This window comes from Lycium ferocissimum, chromosome 11, assembly GCF_029784015.1.
Source record: "Lycium ferocissimum isolate CSIRO_LF1 chromosome 11, AGI_CSIRO_Lferr_CH_V1, whole genome shotgun sequence".
NCBI lineage: Eukaryota > Viridiplantae > Streptophyta > Magnoliopsida > Solanales > Solanaceae > Lycium > Lycium ferocissimum.
Window position 1 is genome coordinate 32,766,813 of NC_081352.1, and position 19,449 is coordinate 32,786,261.

General features: G+C 32.6%; 3 protein-coding genes across 3 annotated transcripts; all 3 read left to right on the forward strand.

Moving 5' to 3' along the window:
* The first annotated feature begins 998 nt into the window (after positions 1-998).
* On the forward strand, positions 999-1,688 carry LOC132035975 (chaperone protein dnaJ 11, chloroplastic-like). The gene has a single exon (XM_059426172.1). The coding sequence runs from the start codon at positions 1,025-1,027 to the stop codon at positions 1,487-1,489; it is 465 nt and encodes a 154-aa protein (XP_059282155.1). The 5' UTR covers positions 999-1,024; the 3' UTR covers positions 1,490-1,688.
* A 7,320-nt stretch (positions 1,689-9,008) lies between these two features.
* LOC132036184 (chaperone protein dnaJ 11, chloroplastic-like) lies at positions 9,009-9,653 on the forward strand. Its single transcript, XM_059426450.1, has one exon. The coding sequence runs from the start codon at positions 9,049-9,051 to the stop codon at positions 9,514-9,516; it is 468 nt and encodes a 155-aa protein (XP_059282433.1). The 5' UTR covers positions 9,009-9,048; the 3' UTR covers positions 9,517-9,653.
* A 7,494-nt stretch (positions 9,654-17,147) lies between these two features.
* On the forward strand, positions 17,148-18,622 carry LOC132037531 (chaperone protein dnaJ 11, chloroplastic). The gene has a single exon (XM_059428054.1). It carries the CDS (start codon positions 17,908-17,910, stop codon positions 18,391-18,393), a length of 486 nt encoding a protein of 161 aa, XP_059284037.1. The 5' UTR covers positions 17,148-17,907; the 3' UTR covers positions 18,394-18,622.
* Positions 18,623-19,449: the final 827 nt, after the last annotated feature.

The following is a 19,449-nucleotide window of genomic DNA, read 5'->3' on the forward strand; positions in this document are numbered from 1 at the left end:
TTTATTGTATTGTATTATTAAATCTATTACTCCTATCATTTTGTGTAATGACAGATTTAGCGTGATCACGTCATTACTTTATTTTATATTTCTCTTTTTAACTTTACTTATTATTTAATAAATTAATTTTATTTTTTTATTCTACACTATCTTATTATAGTAGCTGTATCTCGTACTCTATCTTCATTTTGTAAGTTTATTTTTCAAATTGTTGATGTTTGATATTATGTAATAAAGAAAAAAATATACGATCTATTCAAATATTGTATTCATCAAATTTACACAGTACGATACAATACATGATGCATTAAAAATAAGGGGAAAAGGTCAAAAATACCCCTCCACTTTGAGAAAAGGGCTAAAAATATCTTCTATTACAAATTTGGGTAAAAAATACTCCTCCCGTCATTAAAGTTTTCAAATATACCCTTGTCTTAACAGAAATTCCCAACACAATCCGATTTCATTTTTAAACCCGCTCCATTTAAACCCGACCGAACTAAATAAAAAAACCCATATGAGTTACCCGCTCCTGTGCCTAGTGGCTCTAGATGTAATAATCGGGAACAAGTTGGCCACATATGGGGTTTTTATGTAGTTGGGTCAGGTTTAAAAATAAAATCGGATTACATAGCTAATTTTCATTAAGACAGGGTATATTTGAAAACTTTATTGACTGGAAGGATATTTTTAACCCAAATTTATAATGGATGATATTTTTAGCCCTTTTTCCAAAATAGAGGGACATTTTTTACTCTTTTCCCTAAAAATAATGTGTAGCAATTATTCAAACAGAGTGTTAGTTGACCAATGGATAACCACAAACCCACAATATAGAGTAATAAAACTCATTTAGTCTAGAAGGAAAAGATGCCTCGTCAGCACACAGTCTTCCCAGTTCCAACTGTAAACCAATAAAAACGGTGGGTGCTTTGTTTTGTTTTATATAAAATCCTCTTTCTCGCCTTCTCTTTAAATTATAAGCTAACTCTTACAACTTTCTTCATCTCACTCAACTTTTCCAATGATCCAATCACTAACTCTACCTGCCGGAACCTCCTTCCCTTTTTCCCTTCACAACCCTTCTACTTCCACCGCCGGCAGCCGCCACGTCACATTTCTCCGACGGCCTAACCGGAGATCATCTGTAAACGCCGCCGCCGTTGCGGAGGCTCCGCCGGCGTTGGAGAGGAGAACTCCGGCGAGTCTTTATGATGTGCTAAATGTAAAACAAAATGCGTCAGCTAAGGATATTAAGGCGGCTTACCGGAATTTAGCTAAACAATACCATCCCGACACCGCATCTTCACGACCCGACCCGACCCGGAATTTCATTGAGATTCACGAAGCTTATGCGACGCTATCTGATCCTGTGTCTAGGGATCTCTATGACCTCAAATTAAACGTGAGCTCTCGCCGACCAGGTTTTGGGATTAATGGGTCGGAGTTTTGCCCGACCCGAAGATGGGAAACGGATCAGTGTTGGTGAGATGTTAGATGATTAAGGACCCCACATTTTGCCGCGTTAACATTGTATTGTATACTATCGCAAATGGCATTTTAGTTGGAGATTTTAGCTCGTGTATATAAGTATCTTCTTAATTTTTGTTTCCATTTTTGCTTCCTTGTGAGAGGCCAATTGGAAATTTCATTGTTGAGGATATGAGTAAATACATATTTCACAGTTTCATCTCTTCTCCTTTAGTGTAAAAAAATTCTTAAAAAACCAAGGTGAATAATGAAATGTCACATATTTAGGTGTACTAAATAATGAAATGTCACAAAAGGGACTAGTTTCTCAAGAAATGACAAGTCCAACAATCAAAGATCATAAAGGAATTTACATGTACTGTATTTTCCAGGGTAAAAGTGCCTATGAATTTAAGATTTAAATCTGATTAATTCAAGCCTTATTCTTAGCAACATTATATTGAATTTATTGTATTTTTAAAAGTGAACAGATAGGTCAGAAGGTGCAAATACCACGGATAAAGTAAGAAAATGTCGTTTAAAATGGTTTGGTCATTCGTTTCATGAGAATGAAACTATGATGAGTAAAAATATTAAAAGTGGACGAGCTAAATCTAAATTTACACGAAAAGAAATTATATCAAAAGACCTAATAATTTATTGGAACGAATGCAGAGTTAGCTAAAAATAAAACATGATGAACAGAAAAAGATGCATATAAGTAATATTTACAAGTAAGGAATACGATTAGTCTTGTTTACTTTTCACTGTTATTTTTATTTAATCTTAAATGATGATAATGGTTAAACATAAATGAAAAGAATAAGAATTTGATATAGCCGATCCTAACTGGATTGCATTTGGCGTATTTGTTGTTATATGTGTGCAAATATAAATATCTATTGAAACTTTAGCAAATATTTTTACATAAATGTTTGTGCTTCGTGTAAAAATGACTGTGAAATTAGACCCTATTACCCAATAGGAATTCTTAAAATTCTAGGTGAATCATGAAATGTCACACATTTACTAATTTCTTCCAAAAAGGGAAGATATTTGAGACTAATATAAGTAGGGTTGGGCATAAATACCGAAAACTGAAAAATCGGACCGGACCGAATCGAAACCGAAAGAATCGAACCGAAGTAGTTTAGTTCGGTGTTTGGTGTTCACCTTCAAAAAACCGAAACCGAACTTTGATGAAACCGAAATTTATACATTATCCAAAAAAATTAAAATAGTCCAGACCCATTAAGTTTAAGCCAAAAAAAAAAACTCAATTGTAATAAGCTCTCTTTTGCTTTTGTATCCCTAATTTTCCACTTCAGTTGAGAAAATCAAATATCCTTAACAAAGAAAGGTGACTAGAATGTGTCTTTAGGATTAATGTATGTCTTTTATGTGTTTTCTTAATTATTCTTACTGTATGTATATAACACCCAGTAATCCTATATTATGGTTATGATTTTCTGTTCTTGTGTATCTTGTTTGTTTGATTTTGATTTTAATTTGTTAGTTTTATGTTTTGTTACTTTTGAGAATATGAATTAGTGTAAATGGAATCGCTTCTAATATCATATCAAAAAAACAAAATTGAAAAAACCGAAACCGAACCGAATCAAACTTCAAAAACCGAAACCGAACCGAACTAGTTTGGTTCGGTGTTCGGCGTCCACCTTCAAAAAACCGAAACCGAAATAGTCAAATCGAAGTTTGATAAAACCGAACCGAAGAATCGAACGCCCACCCCTAAATATAAGCAAACATGACAAGTCCAACACTCCAAGACCAAAGAAAGAGTTTAAGTAGCCATTTGGCCATAAAAATTATTCACTTTTTTCCGAAATTTTTTTCCCACTTTTTTACACTACATTTCACCAAAAACTACAATTTTAAAAAATATGGCCAAACACAACTCCAACTCCAACTCCAACTCCAACTTTAAAAATTCCAAAAAAGGTGAATTTGTTTTTGGTATTTATGGCCAAACGGCACCTAAATGTGTGCCTTACGAGTAGAAATGCAACCCGTGATATATGGGAATACTTATTTCAATTTCAAGTAAAGCGTCATCAATCGAAATTAATTAATGGATCAGTTTCTACTAAATTAAGGAAAGAAAAAGACTTGAGTTAGTGGTAAAGCACAACTATTAGTACAAACACATCAGATAACCTTTTCTTAGAAATGGTTTAAGGGAAAGGCTTCTAGATGTCTTATCCTTGCTTATATATCTGCTACAATTGGTGTCCAACCTTCAAACCCAACAAAGTCTTTGTATAAAAAACGAAGTGGATGTCAACAGTTCAATTAATGAAGAGCGACAGTGACTTTTCTCCAAATTTTGGGGCTTACATCCTTTCTTGTGTAGAGTGGAAGACAAGTGCGTCTAGAAGCATTGCCACCTGAGAAATGATCTCAGTTACGATGGGCTTGTGTTTTGTGACCACAGTTTGTAGTGCTGCAACAATAAGTACCATCCAATTCGAAAGTTATGTGAATACTCACTATCATGTTTTTATTTTTATTTTTACCTCATCTCATGTGATAATTATATCGAATAAAGGTGAAATTGTAAAATTAAACGTATACAAATAACTAAAAATAATATCAGAAGTTCTTTATATTTTTACGGGTATAAAAATCTATCATGATAAAGCTAAAATACTCCTAGAAAAGTATTGAATGGTAAACGTATTAACATGATTAAAACTGTAGAACTTTCTTTCTTTTATTGTATTTTATCTTTAATTAAGTTCGCATGAATTTCATACGTATATACTGGTGCATTTGGTAAGTCTTGTAGGACATGATCGTATCATCTGAAACAAATTTTTCTAATTTTATCCTTCATAATTGCTACTTGCACCTTCTTGTGAATGTGATTATTTCTAATATTATCTAATTTTATATGATTACATATTCATTTTACTATCTGAATCACCAGAATATTTATCTTATGAACATGTTGCACTTCACCAATCAAATATTCACTACCATTTATCATTGTCGGTATGAAAATTAGCTGGTCATCCTTGCAGTTTTAAAGAGCGTAGACACGAGACCATAAGCATAAAAAGAGACAGAACGGCGTTGTCTTTTTTCACTTTATTAAAATTTATGGAGTTGAAGATAAAGTTCTGTTTAGTTATATTTTTTTTTTTTGTAACAAAAATATTTGGAATAGTGTTCATGAATGTGCTTATAAAATACAACTTTAAAAGTAAAAAGTGAGTTGCAAAAAAATGAAAATAGATTATAAGTAATTTTTCAAATTTGAATTTTTCATGGCCAAACATTAATTTTCAAATAAATTGAATATTTTTATGATCAAAATGAGTCCTGCACATGCGAGGGTGTACTTTTAATCCCTGTCACTTTAATCTCCAATTTTAGAGGCAGTAACACAAAGGTCACCCAATTATGAGTAATGATCTCCCAAAGTCATGTTTATGTTTCCTTGTTTTGTAACAACAAGGTCATCCAACTTCCCTATATCACATTAAAAGTCACCCAGTAAATATTTCACAGAAAGATGCAACGACAAAAAGTTCCATTATGTAACGACCGATTTGGTGTGATCATGTTGTTACCTTATTTTATATTTCTTATTATGCCTTTACTAATTATTTAATAATTCTATTTTATTCTTTATCCTACTCTTTTATAGTAGCTTTATCTTGTACCCTACCTTCTTTTTTTTTTTAATAGATTTAACTTCCAAAATATTGATGTGTGATATTACATAACGACGGAAAACATGCGATCTATCTAAACGTTATATCTATATATATAAAATAGGAGAGGTATAAGCAATGTGGTTAAGCCAAGTGGCAAGCTAATAACAAGCCACTTGGCAATTTTAGGACAAATTAATGAAAATTAGGACAAAGTTAATAAAAATTGTAATATAAATTTTGAATTGATAATTGAAATATAAATATTCAAATTTTAATGAGAAGATAATTCATTGAATTAGGTTTCGGTAAGTTTGAATTTTGAAGAAGTAGCTTTTGATATAAAATATGTAATATTATGTAGCTTTTAATATTATTATGTAAGTAATCAGTAATCAATATTCAATGATGTTAGTATATGCATATCGCTTTTGAGGAAGTCTATCAATATTCAATGATGTTATTATTTATAGCTGCTTATAATTCCAACAGTCCCTTACCTTCCTGCTATTAACTAATGTATACAAATATTTTTATGTTATCTTTCAGGTAAATTCAACCGACGAAGATTAAGCAATTCTAGCGAGCCTATCTACTCCTAAATATTGAAGGACACACAGGAAAACCGAGGAAAATTAAGCAGGTTATGTATGCGCTTTTTATTGTATCATGGAAAATCTTATTTTAAGTTGTTGTGGATTACCATTCATCTTTGAAAATGAAAAAAATGTTGCAGACTTATTTTGATATTGTTATCGATTTTGGGTTTTTTCATAGGACACTTACTTAAAGGGGGAAATACGTGAACCCTGTGGACATTATGCAATCGGAGAAGAATTGAATGTTTTTTATTGAGAAAAGTTAATCCATTAGCCTTCGCACGGTAAATGGAAATAGGAGAGCTAGGATGGCACGTTGCTCATTTTGTGTTAGTAATTTTTACAAGTACCCCTTTTAATAAACTTATTTTGAATTTAATATAGGAAAGTGTCTTAAAGTTATGATTAAAAAAGTCATACTATGGATACGATTGTCTTTGTAGATAAAAAAAAAAAAATTAAAAAAAATTGAATCACGAAGGAATTCCAGGAAACACATTAGAAATTTTAAAATATAAATAAAATTCTCATGTGAGTAAATTTAATTTGAAATTAAACTCAAATTTTGTATGTTCAAAATAAAAGAGAAACAAAAATTAATTGCTAATCACGTGATATAATAAATCTCGGCATTGATAAAAATAGAACAGTTATTTTCTTCTCTAAAAACAAAAATGCTTCAAGGAAGAAAAGGATAAACGAGGATATATAATTTTTTTTTTTTAAAAAAAAAAAACGTCATGCACAAATAAAGCAGTCATAAGATTTTATAAGGTGTTAAATATCAATGGTTTTAGTTTTCGAACATAAGGTAGTGACTCTCACCTTTGAGAAAAGATGTATAATTAAGTAAAAATAAAATATAAATTAAATTGGATGTGACATATTATTAATACTTTAGGACCAGTGCTAAGCTATTAAAAAGCCACTTGCCAATTTTAAATGTGGGAAGGGTATTCTTATAGATATTAGTTTTCAATTGATAGCTTTAAATTCAAAGATAAATATTTCAAGTTAAAGAAATAAAAATCATTTAAACGCGACTATGTAATGATAGGAATGAAACATTTCAATGCGATTGAGAAGATTTACTTTAAACTTCAACTAGGAAAATTGAATAAAAGTTAAGAATAAAAATATTTTGAGCTTTTTTTTTTATCCAAGAGTCGTTGGATAAATATAGTTCAGAAAACATTTTATATACATTAATTATTGAGGTTGATCCTTGGAATTCAAGCATTGGCTGTTTATCAATTTCAACGCTTTTCGTAAATTCATCACTAAAATCACCCATTTAAGAAGAAGGAGACAAAGAATAAGAGTTTGAAGAACAAGTATGAGTGGTGAATATTGTATGAGTAGAAAAAAATTGAGACAATGGGACAAGAAATTTGATTTAATGACGACTACAATATCTAATACGTTTTCCACTGCAAGTTCATTCGTTTGATCAATTGCTTAAGAATATTTTTTGCTTATGCAATGTAATTAAGTCGTTCTGTTGCTTTGCTATGTAGTAAGTACTATTAGGGGTGTACATGGACCGGGTTGGTTCGGATTTTTCAACTACCAAACCAAACCAATTGCGTCGGGTTTTTAAATTTATAAACCAAACCAAACCAATAAAATTCGGGTTTTTCAACTTCGGGTTTTCTCGGGTTATTCGATTTTTTCGGGTTTTTCGGTTTTTTCGGTTTTTTTCCGAAAAAGTCTTCATACAAAACATATGACTTTTATTTCAAATATTTCTTTAGTCCTAGTAAGATACAACTATATAACTAAGGTGTTTCTTAAGAAAATAACACAAAATGTGAGATGGGTCATGACATTGTATTAAAATATTCAACAAAAAAATAATAAAATCGGTTAAAATAAGTATTGCTAATTAATAAGCCATAAAGAAAATGACTTTAATCTAAATACTAAGTTATGATAAAATAAGTACGGCTAATAAGTATTAATTACATGACAAAGAAAAAATTAACAAGAAAAAATTAAGCTATGTATTTTTACGCTGTAAACCAATTATGCAAAACTAAAGAATAGATATCCAACATTACTGTCATTCCTAGTGTTAGAATTGAATTTCTTTTGTTAGCATTAGTGTTGAGTTGGTTTTGATTTGGACTTTATTTGAGTTATTAACATCTATGGAATATAAAACTTATTGGCATTCAAATTCTAAGTTCAAGCTTAAAATAATATGATAAAAGACAAAAATCTATGAAAAATTTTAAGAAATATATACAAATTACATTACAAATAAATATTCTTATGTATAAAATATTTTTAAAATCGAATACACGTAATATCGGGTAGGTTTGGTTCGGTTTGACTTTTTTTAGCTAAAACCAAACCAAACCAATTATGGTCGGGTTTCTTTTTCCAACACCAAACCAAGTCAAACCAAACCACAAGTCAGGTTTTTTTCTCGTTTTGACTCGGTTTATCGGTTTGGTGCGGTTTGTCGATTTGGTTTGTACACCCCTAACTACTATGTGGCTGACATATTGATAAATTATAAAGAGATCTAACAAGGTTTCAATCAATAAAATATATAGTGGGCAAAGATATTTAGCCAAGTGTAAATTATTATAAAATCATATGTCAAGTTTCGGACAATATTAATGGATGCAATAACATGAAGTGTAATTAACTTTTATTTAATTAAAAGATAAATTAATCATTTTTAGTGTGAAAGAAATGATTATATATAAATTTGGGACGGATAAATAATTGAAATAGCATTTGTGAAAAAAGACACTATAAAAATCAAATCTTAAAGTTACCGTTATTTGCATATTTAAAAAATTATTAACAACTCTTAATTTAATTTTTCGGTGTAGGTAGGATATTAAAATTGATTTATAAAGAAAAAATAAATGGTCTCGGCAAAATTGTCAATTTAAAAATTGAAACAATTAGATTTGATGTCAAATTAAGTAAGGTATGTGTACTAATTTTTTACGATTAGTTTCTTTTCATGTCAACCGCGCATCGCGCGAGTACGAATACTAATTTATTAAAACAATAGAGTAATAAATCCAATCATTTTCGTCTAGAAGGAAAAGATGCCTCGTCAGCACACAGTCTTCTTAGTTCCAACTGCTAAACCCATAGAAACGGTGGGTGCTCAAGATTCCCCCTCATCTTTTTATTTTATTTTATCTTCAAAGGCTCAACTTTTGTTTCATATATAAACCTCTCTTTCCTTCTCTTTAAATTACACACACACACTAATTACAATTTTCTTCATATTGCTTAAAAAAAAAATTAAAAAACAAAAAAAAAATCATTCTCCAATGGTGCAAATGCAATCACTAACACTACCCACCATAACCTCCTTCCCTTTATCTTTACAAAACCCTTCCGGCAACCGCCACGTCACGTTTCTCCGACGGACTAACCGGAGATCATCTGTAAACGCCGCCGCCGTTGCTGCGGCTCCGCCGGCGTTGGAAAGAAGAACGCCGGCGGCGAGTCTGTACGATGTGCTAAAGGTAAAAGTAAATGCGTCAGCTAAGGAGATTAAAGCAGCTTACCGGAATTTGGCTAAGCTTTATCATCCTGATGCTGCTTCTCTACCGGAGGAATCTTCACGACCCGACCCGACCCGGATTTTTATTGAGATACACGATGCTTATGCTACGCTATCCGATCCTGTTTCTAGGGATCTATATGATCTTAAGTTAAATGTGAGCTCCCATCTTCGTATAAATGGGTCAGAGTTTTACCCGACCCGAAAATGGGAAACGGATCAGTGCTGGTGATGTTAGGGACCCACATTTTGCCGCGTTAACACTGTATATTAAATGGCATTTTAGTTGGAGGTTTAGCTTAGTGTACATATTCTGCATCTTCTTTAATTTTTTGTTTCCATTTCTGCTCCTTTATGAAGAGCCAATTGGAAATTTTTACAAGTGATATGAGTAATTTATATAGAGTATTTCACAATTTTATCTGTTTTTCATGGAAGGCTTATAGTGTAAAAAGCTTCGTGAAAAATATCAAGGTGAATCATAATATGTCACGCATTATTCGATATAGAGCAATTTTACCTCCATTTACCTGCAAGAGTGGCTCAGTTGGTTGAGCATGGAACTTTCATAATAGAGTGCCGGCTAAAATCTATACAACACTGGGGGATTTGCCTTGAAAAGCGGCAACTGCACAAGTGAGTTATCTCTCCGTAGTTTTTTATCAGTAAAGGAGTTGAATTTACCTTATTTCAAAGAATAACATTCAAGAATTCCCATTTCATAAAAAATAAAAAATAAATAAAAAAATTTACCTCCATTTTAAAATGGTCTCGCTCGTGAGATTGCTGTTAGCGAAATGACCCATATTTACCATTAGTGGAATTCATATAAATTGGGTCAGGGGTTTACTGTTTACCCGACCCGAAAATGGGAATCTGATCAGTGTTGGTGACGTCAGATGATCAGCTCACTAGGGACCCACATTTTGCCGCGTTAACATTGTATACTCCTACTATCAAGTATCAAATGGCAATTTAGTTGGAGATTTTAGCTAGTGTATACAATATCTTATTCCAATTGGAATTCTTTTTTAAAAATGTCTCTTTTCAGGATATGAGTAAATACTTGTTTCACAAATTCATTTCTTCTTTATGGAAGGCATATGACAGTGAAAAGTGGTTCTTAAAAGGCTTAAATAGTTAAGGTGAATCATGAAATGCCACATATTTACTAATTTCTTCCGAAAAGAAAAAATATTTGAGACTAATTTCTCAAAACATGATGACAAGTCCAGCAATCAAAGACCATAAAGAGTTTGTATGTACTTTATATCTTATACTAGTAAAAAATGCCTATGGCTTTCAGATTAAAACCGTTTAGATTCAAAGCTTAAAAAATGACCATATAGGCCAAAAGTTACAAGTAGCAAAAGTTACAAGTAGCACGAATAAAATGAGAGAATGCCGTTTGAGATAATCTAATCATGTCTTGTGTTAACCTACAAATGTATTGATCCATAAGAATGAAGTTATGGTAAGTGAAGATATCAATATACAGGGAATGAGCTAAATATGAAATCAAATGAAAGGAAATTATATCGAAAGATCTATAATTTATTGAAATAAATGCAGACTTCCTAAAAGTAAAGTATGATGAAAGAAAAAGATCCATAAAGTGATGTTTACTGGTGAGGAACGAGATTAATCTTATTAAAGCTCTTCTAATATTTTATCACTATTATTTATATACATATTAAACTTACTTTTCACTGTCATCTTTATTTGATATCAAATAATGATATGAGTTGAGCTTAAATACGGAGTGATGATTCAATATAGCTGACTCTACCTAGTCTGAAATTGAGGCGTATTTATTCTTATATGTGTAAATACAAATATCTATTGAAATTTTAACAACTTTCTATATAAAGGTTTGTGCTTTGTGTAAAAATTACTAGGTGAAATTTGACCCTTTTACCCCAAATTTTCTTAGAATTTAAGGTGAATCCTGAAATGCCACATAGCATTTTACTAATTTCTTCCGAAAAGGAAAGATAGTTGAGGGTGTGTTTGGTATGGAGGAAAATATTTTTCGGAAAATGTTTTTCAATTTTCTCATGTTCGTTTGGACAAAAATTTTGGAAAACATTTTCTTTAGGAAAATAAGTTCCTTAAAAATGGAGAAAATGACTTCCCTAATAAAAGTAGAAAAAACAAGTCTATAAGTGCATTCTACCAACCACCTAACCCACCCCCCATCCACGCCCACCACCCCACCCCTACCCCACCCCCTGGCAAAAAAAAATTAATTTTATTTTGAAAAAAAAGTTTTAATTTTTATTTTTTTTATTTTTTGCACCACCCGACCCCACCCCCACGCGCAATCAAACCCCACCCCCCTCCTCACCCCCCCACCCATCCTCACCGTACCCAACCCCCGCCCCACCCCCAACCCCCTAAAAAAAAATTAATTTTGTTTTGAAAAAAAAGTTTTGAATTTTTTTTTTTGTTTTGTGCACCACCCCACCCCACTCACCCTGCTGCCGGCCCAGCCCAGCCCACCCCCCACCCAAAAAAAAATTAATTTTGTTTTGAAAAAAAGTTTTGAATTTTTTTTTTTTTTGCACCACCCCACCCCACCCCCAACCAAAAAAAATGAATTTTCTTTTGAAAAAAAAGTTTTAAATTTTTTTTTTTGTTTTTTTGCACCACCCCACCCTTTGCCCCACCCCCCCCCCCCCCCCCAAAAAAAAAAAATTAATTTTGTTTTGAAAAAAAAGTTTTGATTTTTTTGTTTTTTTGTTTTTTGCCCCACCCACACCCCCTTTCCCGACACCCCACCACCCCCTCCAAAAAAAATTGAGGGTGGGGGGTGGGTTGTTGTGGGGGTTGGTGTGGTATGGGTCCACACCGGGGGTGAGGGGAGAGGAGGGATGTGGTTTAGAAAATTCAAAAAAAAAAATTAAATACTTCAAAAAAAAAAAAATAGGGGTTAGGGGTAGAGTTGTGGGGCAGTATTTTCCTAAAAATGTTTTCTACCAACCAAACGAATACGAGAAAATAAATAAATTCACTTATTTTTCGCTACCCAAACGAATACATTAAAAAATAAATAAATTCACTTAAATTTTCACTTATTTTTCAAGAACACATTTTCAAGGAAAATATTTTCATACCTAACACACCCTGAGAGTTGAGACTAACATAAGCAAACATGACAGGTCCAACACTCCCAGACCGGCAGAGAGTTTAAATGTATGCCTTAAGAAATGCAACCCGTGATGTATGGTACTACTTATTTCAACTTCAAGTAAAGTGTCATCAATCGAAATTAATTAATGGATCAGTTTCTACTAAATTAAGGAAAGAAAAAGAATTGAGTTAGTGGTAAAGCACAACTATTAGTACAAACACATCAGATAACCGTTTTTTAGAAAGGTGTAAGGGAAAGATTTCTAGAAGCCTTATCCTTTGCTTAAATGCAATTATAATTCAAAGCTATCTTATGGTGCATGAAGATATACATCTGCTAAAAGTGGGGTCCAAAGTGCAAACCCAATAGAGACTTTGTATAAAAAACGAAAGGGAACGTCAACAGATCAATTAATCAAGAACGATGGTGACTTTTCTCCAAATTTTGGGGCTTTTGGTTCTTCTTTTGGGTGGAGTGGAAGACAAGGGCATCTAGAAGTATGGCCACGTGAGAAATCATTTTTTTGTGCGGATTGCCCTTCAAAGGCACTGGTTTTTAATTTTAGCCCCTCAAATTAGTGATTTTTAATTTTTGTCCTTCACTTAATATCCCGAGGTTCTGGGTTTGAATCCAACTCAATTAAAAAAAAAAAAAAATCGCTAAGGTAAAGTTTTGTATGCAAAACTCTACCTTAAACTCTGCCTGAAGCCTAACTTTGGCCCGAATAGGCCTAACTTTGACCCCAATAAACCTAACTTTGCTACGAAACTCTCTAAACCTCATGATATTAAGCAAAGACAAAAATTAAAGACCACCAATTTAATGGTCAAAAATTAAAGTCCAATGCCTTTGAAGGATAATCGTGCCAATGACCCGTGAGAAATTCTCTCTTATGTTGGGCTTGTGTTTTGTGATCACAAATTGTAGTCCCACAACAATAATTACCATTCAATTCGAAACAGGTTGAGTTAATAATGTGAATATTCAGTACCATGCTTTTTACTTTTACCTCATGTCATTATTATATCAAATAAAAGTGAAATTAAAGTCGAAGGTTTGTCGGAAATAGCTTCTCTATTTTCGAAAAAAATAGGAATAAAATATGTGTACATCATACACTTTTCATATCCCACTTGCGGCTACACTGAGTATGTTGTTGTTAAAAGTGAAATTTAAAAAAATAAACATATATAAATAACTAAAAATAATATAGAAGTTCTTTATATTTATACGAGCACAAAAATGTATAATAATGCTAAAATACTCCTAGAAAAATATTGTACCTAAGTAAATGTATTAACATGATTAAAATTGTAGATGTATTTTTCCTATTGTGTTTTATCTTTAGCTAAGTTAGCATGAGTTTCACACTTATATTTAGAGCATTTGGAAGTCAAATAGGACGGGATCAAACCATCTCAAACAACTTTCTCTTATTTATCCTCGATAATTTCTATTTAAACCTTCTGGCGAATATAACCATTTCTAATATTATCTAAATCCGTATAGCCCTATAAAAATGAAAAATGAAAAAAAAAATTGTATAATTTTCATTTCTTCATTATTATTTATTGCTTGTAACTAAGTTAAATCCAATTATTCCTATAAGTTTACTCACGACAATCGTTTAAGCAGATGAAAGAAAAAACGCATGTCAATGGATCCAATCGATATTGATTTTTTCAATTGCAGATAAACAAACCAACTTTCGTCGCGAAGTCTTGATAGCCCCTCTAGCATTCGAATATTTCGTTGAAGCCTAAGTATGCAATGCAAGGATATTTACAATTTTTTAGTATGGTTGCACATTCATTTTATATTCGCATCTCTGCAATATTTATCTAATGAATATGCTGCACTTTTAAAATCAAGGCTTCATGCATATGCAGTCCCCTAAACTTGCACCTTTTTTTTTTCATTTTGGCACCTCAACTAAGCGTTGTTCCTATTGAACCCCTGAACTCGTCCTCAAGTGTGTCTATCAAACACAATCCGATTTGCAAACTTTGCAATAGGATAGAGTTATTCTTTGTATGCGCAAGCATAATTCAGTTAGTTTCATTAGTATCATTTTCTTACTTAATTACCAACTTTGAGTTCATGTGCCACAAGTTTTTGATTGATCCTTGACTGAATTGATTTCTATTAGGCGTTACTGTTTTGTTGCATTTAGGTAGTCAAATAATTGAAAATATTCTAAAGACTTTGTTGCGGGGTATCTAATTTAGTAATATAAACTACATGAGGTTTACACTTTACAGAAGATGATGTGATTCTAGATGGGAGAATGATAAATTGAACCACAATTAAACAAACAAGATAAAATATAAGAATTTGATTAAAAAATAGAAAGGAGGGAGAATGGATTTTAGAAGAAAAGAAGGGATGATCGAACAATTAAAATGTAATAATCATTAGACTAATCCAAGGAAGAAGTGAAACTGAACTCATACAAGAGATTACTTACCGAAGTAATTAAGAGGGTTCAATTGGAGAGATAATAGGGTTTTCCCCAATACTCACAAAGGAGCCTAAAACCAAGTGTTCATCCCAAAAACTAACTCTCAAATGTGAAAGAGTTTAGTCTATTTATATTAGTCTTGCCAAAATAGCTAAATTACAAAAATGACCAGATTATAAAAATAGCCACTTGAGCATATTGGTGGCCTTGAAGTCTTCCTTCCATGCTTCCTTTAGATCATCCAAACTAATGATGGTTGGAAGAATGCTCCAAAGTCCTTTATGACCACCTTGATTGTCATCACTTCCCTAAAAATCTATGAGCATGTTGTGGACTTTAAAAGTTCTTTTAATTGAATCGTCCATAGCACTTTGAGCTCTTCATGGGTGATTGAAAGCTTTCATATCCAAGATAGCCCACACCCTTACTCTTGATATCAACTTGCTACCGCGATTTGCATCAGAAGACAATCTTATTTGAAGTTTCTGATATGAAGAAAAATATATGGAATTTGGGTTTAAGATGATCCATTGACCATATGGCTAGTGTTGTAATAATATGCTTAGATAGTCAAAGAAATGAGTTCATATCTACTATTTGAAAAATGTTATTTAAGTCGCATTGTGTTTGATAGATACACTTTAGAACTAGTTTAAGAGTTCAATAAAAACAGCGCTTAATTGAGGTGCCAAATTAGAAAAAAAGTGTGAGTTTATGAGGTTACATATGCATTAAGCCTAAAATCAAATGTCCACTACTATACAACATTGTCGGTATGAAAATTAACTGGTCATGCTTGCAGTTTTAAAGAGCACAAGACGTGAGACCACAAACATTAATCGAGAGACAGAACGGCGCTGTCCTTTATCTTCAATCCTTCCAAAGTTTGACGGTTGAATGGACCGTCATAACTAATGACAGTTTAAAAAAGTATCTTAAGTCCAAATTGATCAGTCATATTTTAGCTTAATCTGATTAAAATGTGATTTTAGCTAGTCAAAGTATTGAGAGTATTATAAGTACTAAATGTATTCAATTACGTGGTCAAAACTATTAGCCCAAGAAAAATAAGATGTTAACAGCCGAAGAGAAAATGTTAATAAGAAATGAATTGCGGTATGAACTTCAACGTGGTATTTTTTGACTTGTCCAATCCTGACTCAATTTTTCAATTTAGCATTCTACAGTAAATAAGACCTATGATTAAGTAAATAGTAGAACGCAAAACTTGTACGATATTTAAAGATAAAACTCTACAATAAACATTAGTAACAAATAATACCGATAAAAATATAACTAATACGCTATAGTAAAAAAATTATATTGATGATATACAAACATACTTACGTGTCAAATGTATCTAACATAAATTTTATAAGAAAATATCGATACTACTCGAGTAGGTTAGTAGTTAAGCAGGGAGTAGTATAATACAAAATACCAACATTAGGCCTTATACGCTAAGCATTTGAGTCCATGAAACTTCTACCCCCACACAACAACATATGATAGAAGTTAGATCAACCACTAAAGGTTATATAAGCATATTCCATGCATCCTTAATCGGAGGTTTCAAATTCGATAGGAATAAAATTGCAAGCTTTATTACAAATTCGACCAAAATTAGTAGCTTTTGCTTTCGATTTTATATTTGTATTAAAAAAATTCACTTAAAAAGCATAAGCATTTTATCAAGAACCTAATAAGTTACTTTTTTATAACCCGGCAGAAGGTGACCGAGTTGGTTGAGCAAGGGATCTTTCAAATGGGAGGTCTCAAGTTCGAAACCCCTTGCATGTTTTCTAGGTAGAGCTCATTCCACGGGGCTTGCCTCGTGCGATTTATTTCTCCTGTATGATGTGCAAGTTGCAACTATGCGCATCAAAAGGATAGCGGTTGCGAGTTTCTTGTCATAAAAAAAGTATAAATATTTTATCAAAAACCTAGTAAGGTAGCTACCTTTTTTAGAATCCTATAAAATACATAACTCAAAATTCTAACTTAAGTCTATGAAATTTGTACCTTGAAAATAATGTGTCTTTGACATCCAGCCCTTCATTATAAATTAGACGGGTACCAAATACCAATTGAGAACCAAAACGAATTTTTACATCTACCACTCCCCAGTACCCATCTTCTAGAAGGAATAAAAAAAACATAAAAGTGCCTCGTCGGTACACAGTCTTCCATATTCCAACCGTATTTCTAAAAAATATCAGTGGGTGCGCCATCCTCGGTTTAAAGATTCCCTCCTTAGACTTTTTCGTTATTATATAAAAAAAATCTCACCTTCTCTTTAAATTATACACACACAAAAAATTCCATATCTCACTTTTTGCTTTCAACAAATTCATCTGAAAAGCACTTTGGATACTATTTTTCCTTGTTCTAGTTCCTCCTGCTCTTACTTGTCCCCTCACTTTCTTGGAAAAAAAAAAATTAAAACTATTTTTTCAATTGTCCAATCCCTAACTTTAATTGCCCCAACCTCCTTCTCCTAATTCTTTTTATATAAAAATCTTCTCACCTTCTCTTTAAATTATATTCACACAAAAAAAAAAATCTATATATCTCACTTTTGCTTTCAACAAATTCATTTGAGAAGTACTTGCGATACTGTTTTTTCTTGTTCATGTTCATCTTCCTCTTAGTTGTGGAAAAAAATTGAATTTTGGTCCAATCCCTGTCATTTCTTAATTAGGGATTTTGTTTTTCAACTCTGTACCAGGTTTGATTTGCTAACAAAAGGCTTAGTTCTTTTTTTTTTTGGAAAAAAAAAATTCATTTGAAAAGTATTGGATACTATCTTTTCTTGTTCTAATTCCTCCTCCTCTTATTTATCCCTCACTTTCCTGGAAAAAAATTGATAATCAACTCTGTACCCGATTTGATTTGCTAGTAAAATTGTCAGTTCAATTATTAAAAGAGAAAAACAAATTCATTTGAAAAGTATTGGATACTATCTTTTCTTGGTCTCGTTCATCCTCCTTTTAGTTATCCCTTCACTTTCCTGGATTTATTTTATTCCGATGGTGCAATCACTAACTCTACCTGCGCTAACCTCCTTCTCTTTTTCCGTCCCAAAACCCTCCTATTCCGCCACGGCAGTTGGATTTAACTGCCGTGTTTCGCGTACTAGGAAGGCAACGGTATGTGCTGTTGCTGTTGCGGAGGCTACTAATCCAGTGTTAGAGAGGAGAAAATCGGTGAGTTTATATGAAGTGTTAAGAGTTAATAGAGATGCGTCAGCAAAAGAGATTAAAGCTGCTTACCGGAATCTAGCTAAACTGTACCATCCCGATGCTGCTGCGGAGGAGGAATCTTCCAGGCCCGACCCGACCCGGGATTTTATTGAGATACATGATGCTTATGCTACGCTATCTGATCCTTCAGCTAGGGCTCTTTATGATCTTAAGTTGACTGTGGATTTACGGCGAAGAGGGATCTACCCGACCCGGGTGAAGAGGTCCGGGTTTTATCCGACCCGGAGATGGGAAACGGATCAATGCTGGTGATATTTAGGGCCACACATTTCTCCGTATTCACACTGTATTTTTCGTCAAGTGGCGTTTAGATGGAGATTTTTAGCTAGTGTACATATGGTATCTTATTCAATTTTTTTTATTATTTTTTTCCCTTTTTTGTTCCTCTATTTGAGCCAATTGGCCAAAAATGAAAAATGAAAAAAAGGAAAATTTTCTTGTTTGAGGAAATGAGTAAATACATATTTCACATTCTCATGGCTTTCCTTGGAAATTTTGCGCAGAAATTAAGAGCCTGCTTGGATTGGCTTATTTTAGGCGTTTTTATGCTAAAATAACTTTTAAGCTCTTTTGAAGTGTTTGGGTAAGATAAAAAAGTACTTATACGCACTTGTTTTTAAGCCAAAATAACAAAAATAAATCAAAAGTCAAGTTAGGATTTCTAACTTATGGCTTTTTAACTTATAAGTTAAAAGCCATAAACCCATCCGAACGAAATCTAGGACTACTAAATTTTTCTGGTAATTTTTGGTTTTCGAAGTGCTCTCCTTTAGATAATGGAGAAGTGAGGTAGCAAAAACCGAGGCTTTCTGGGTTTAGCTAAAGAACTAGTGGAGCAAATGTTATTCTATTATCTGTTATAATTTGAACAGAATCTTGCATTTTTTTTACCCTCCTTATTATAAATACTTTTTCCACTACTTTCTTTTCAGAACTGCTTTTAATTATTCTTTTATCTCAAGCCGAGAGTCTATAGGAAATAAAAAGCCTAACGTATATATATACTCTATCCTGTCCAGACCCCACGTTGTGGAATACACTGGGTGTGTTGTTGTAACTACTTCTGTCACTTGGTAAGTAGGAAGAAATGTATGTTCTATGACAAAATTAATTCTATTGAATCCGAGATGTCCGATACTCATGTAAATCATCACCTCATTTAAGCAGCAATGATCCACAGTCAATCTCGGACCTAATTTGGGGCCTAGAAGTCATTGTTGTATTTAGGAGTATTTATTCTCCCCGTCAAACATGCAAAACGGGTACGCTGATTAGGAATAGCACATAACTTTGGAAACGGTATTTCGT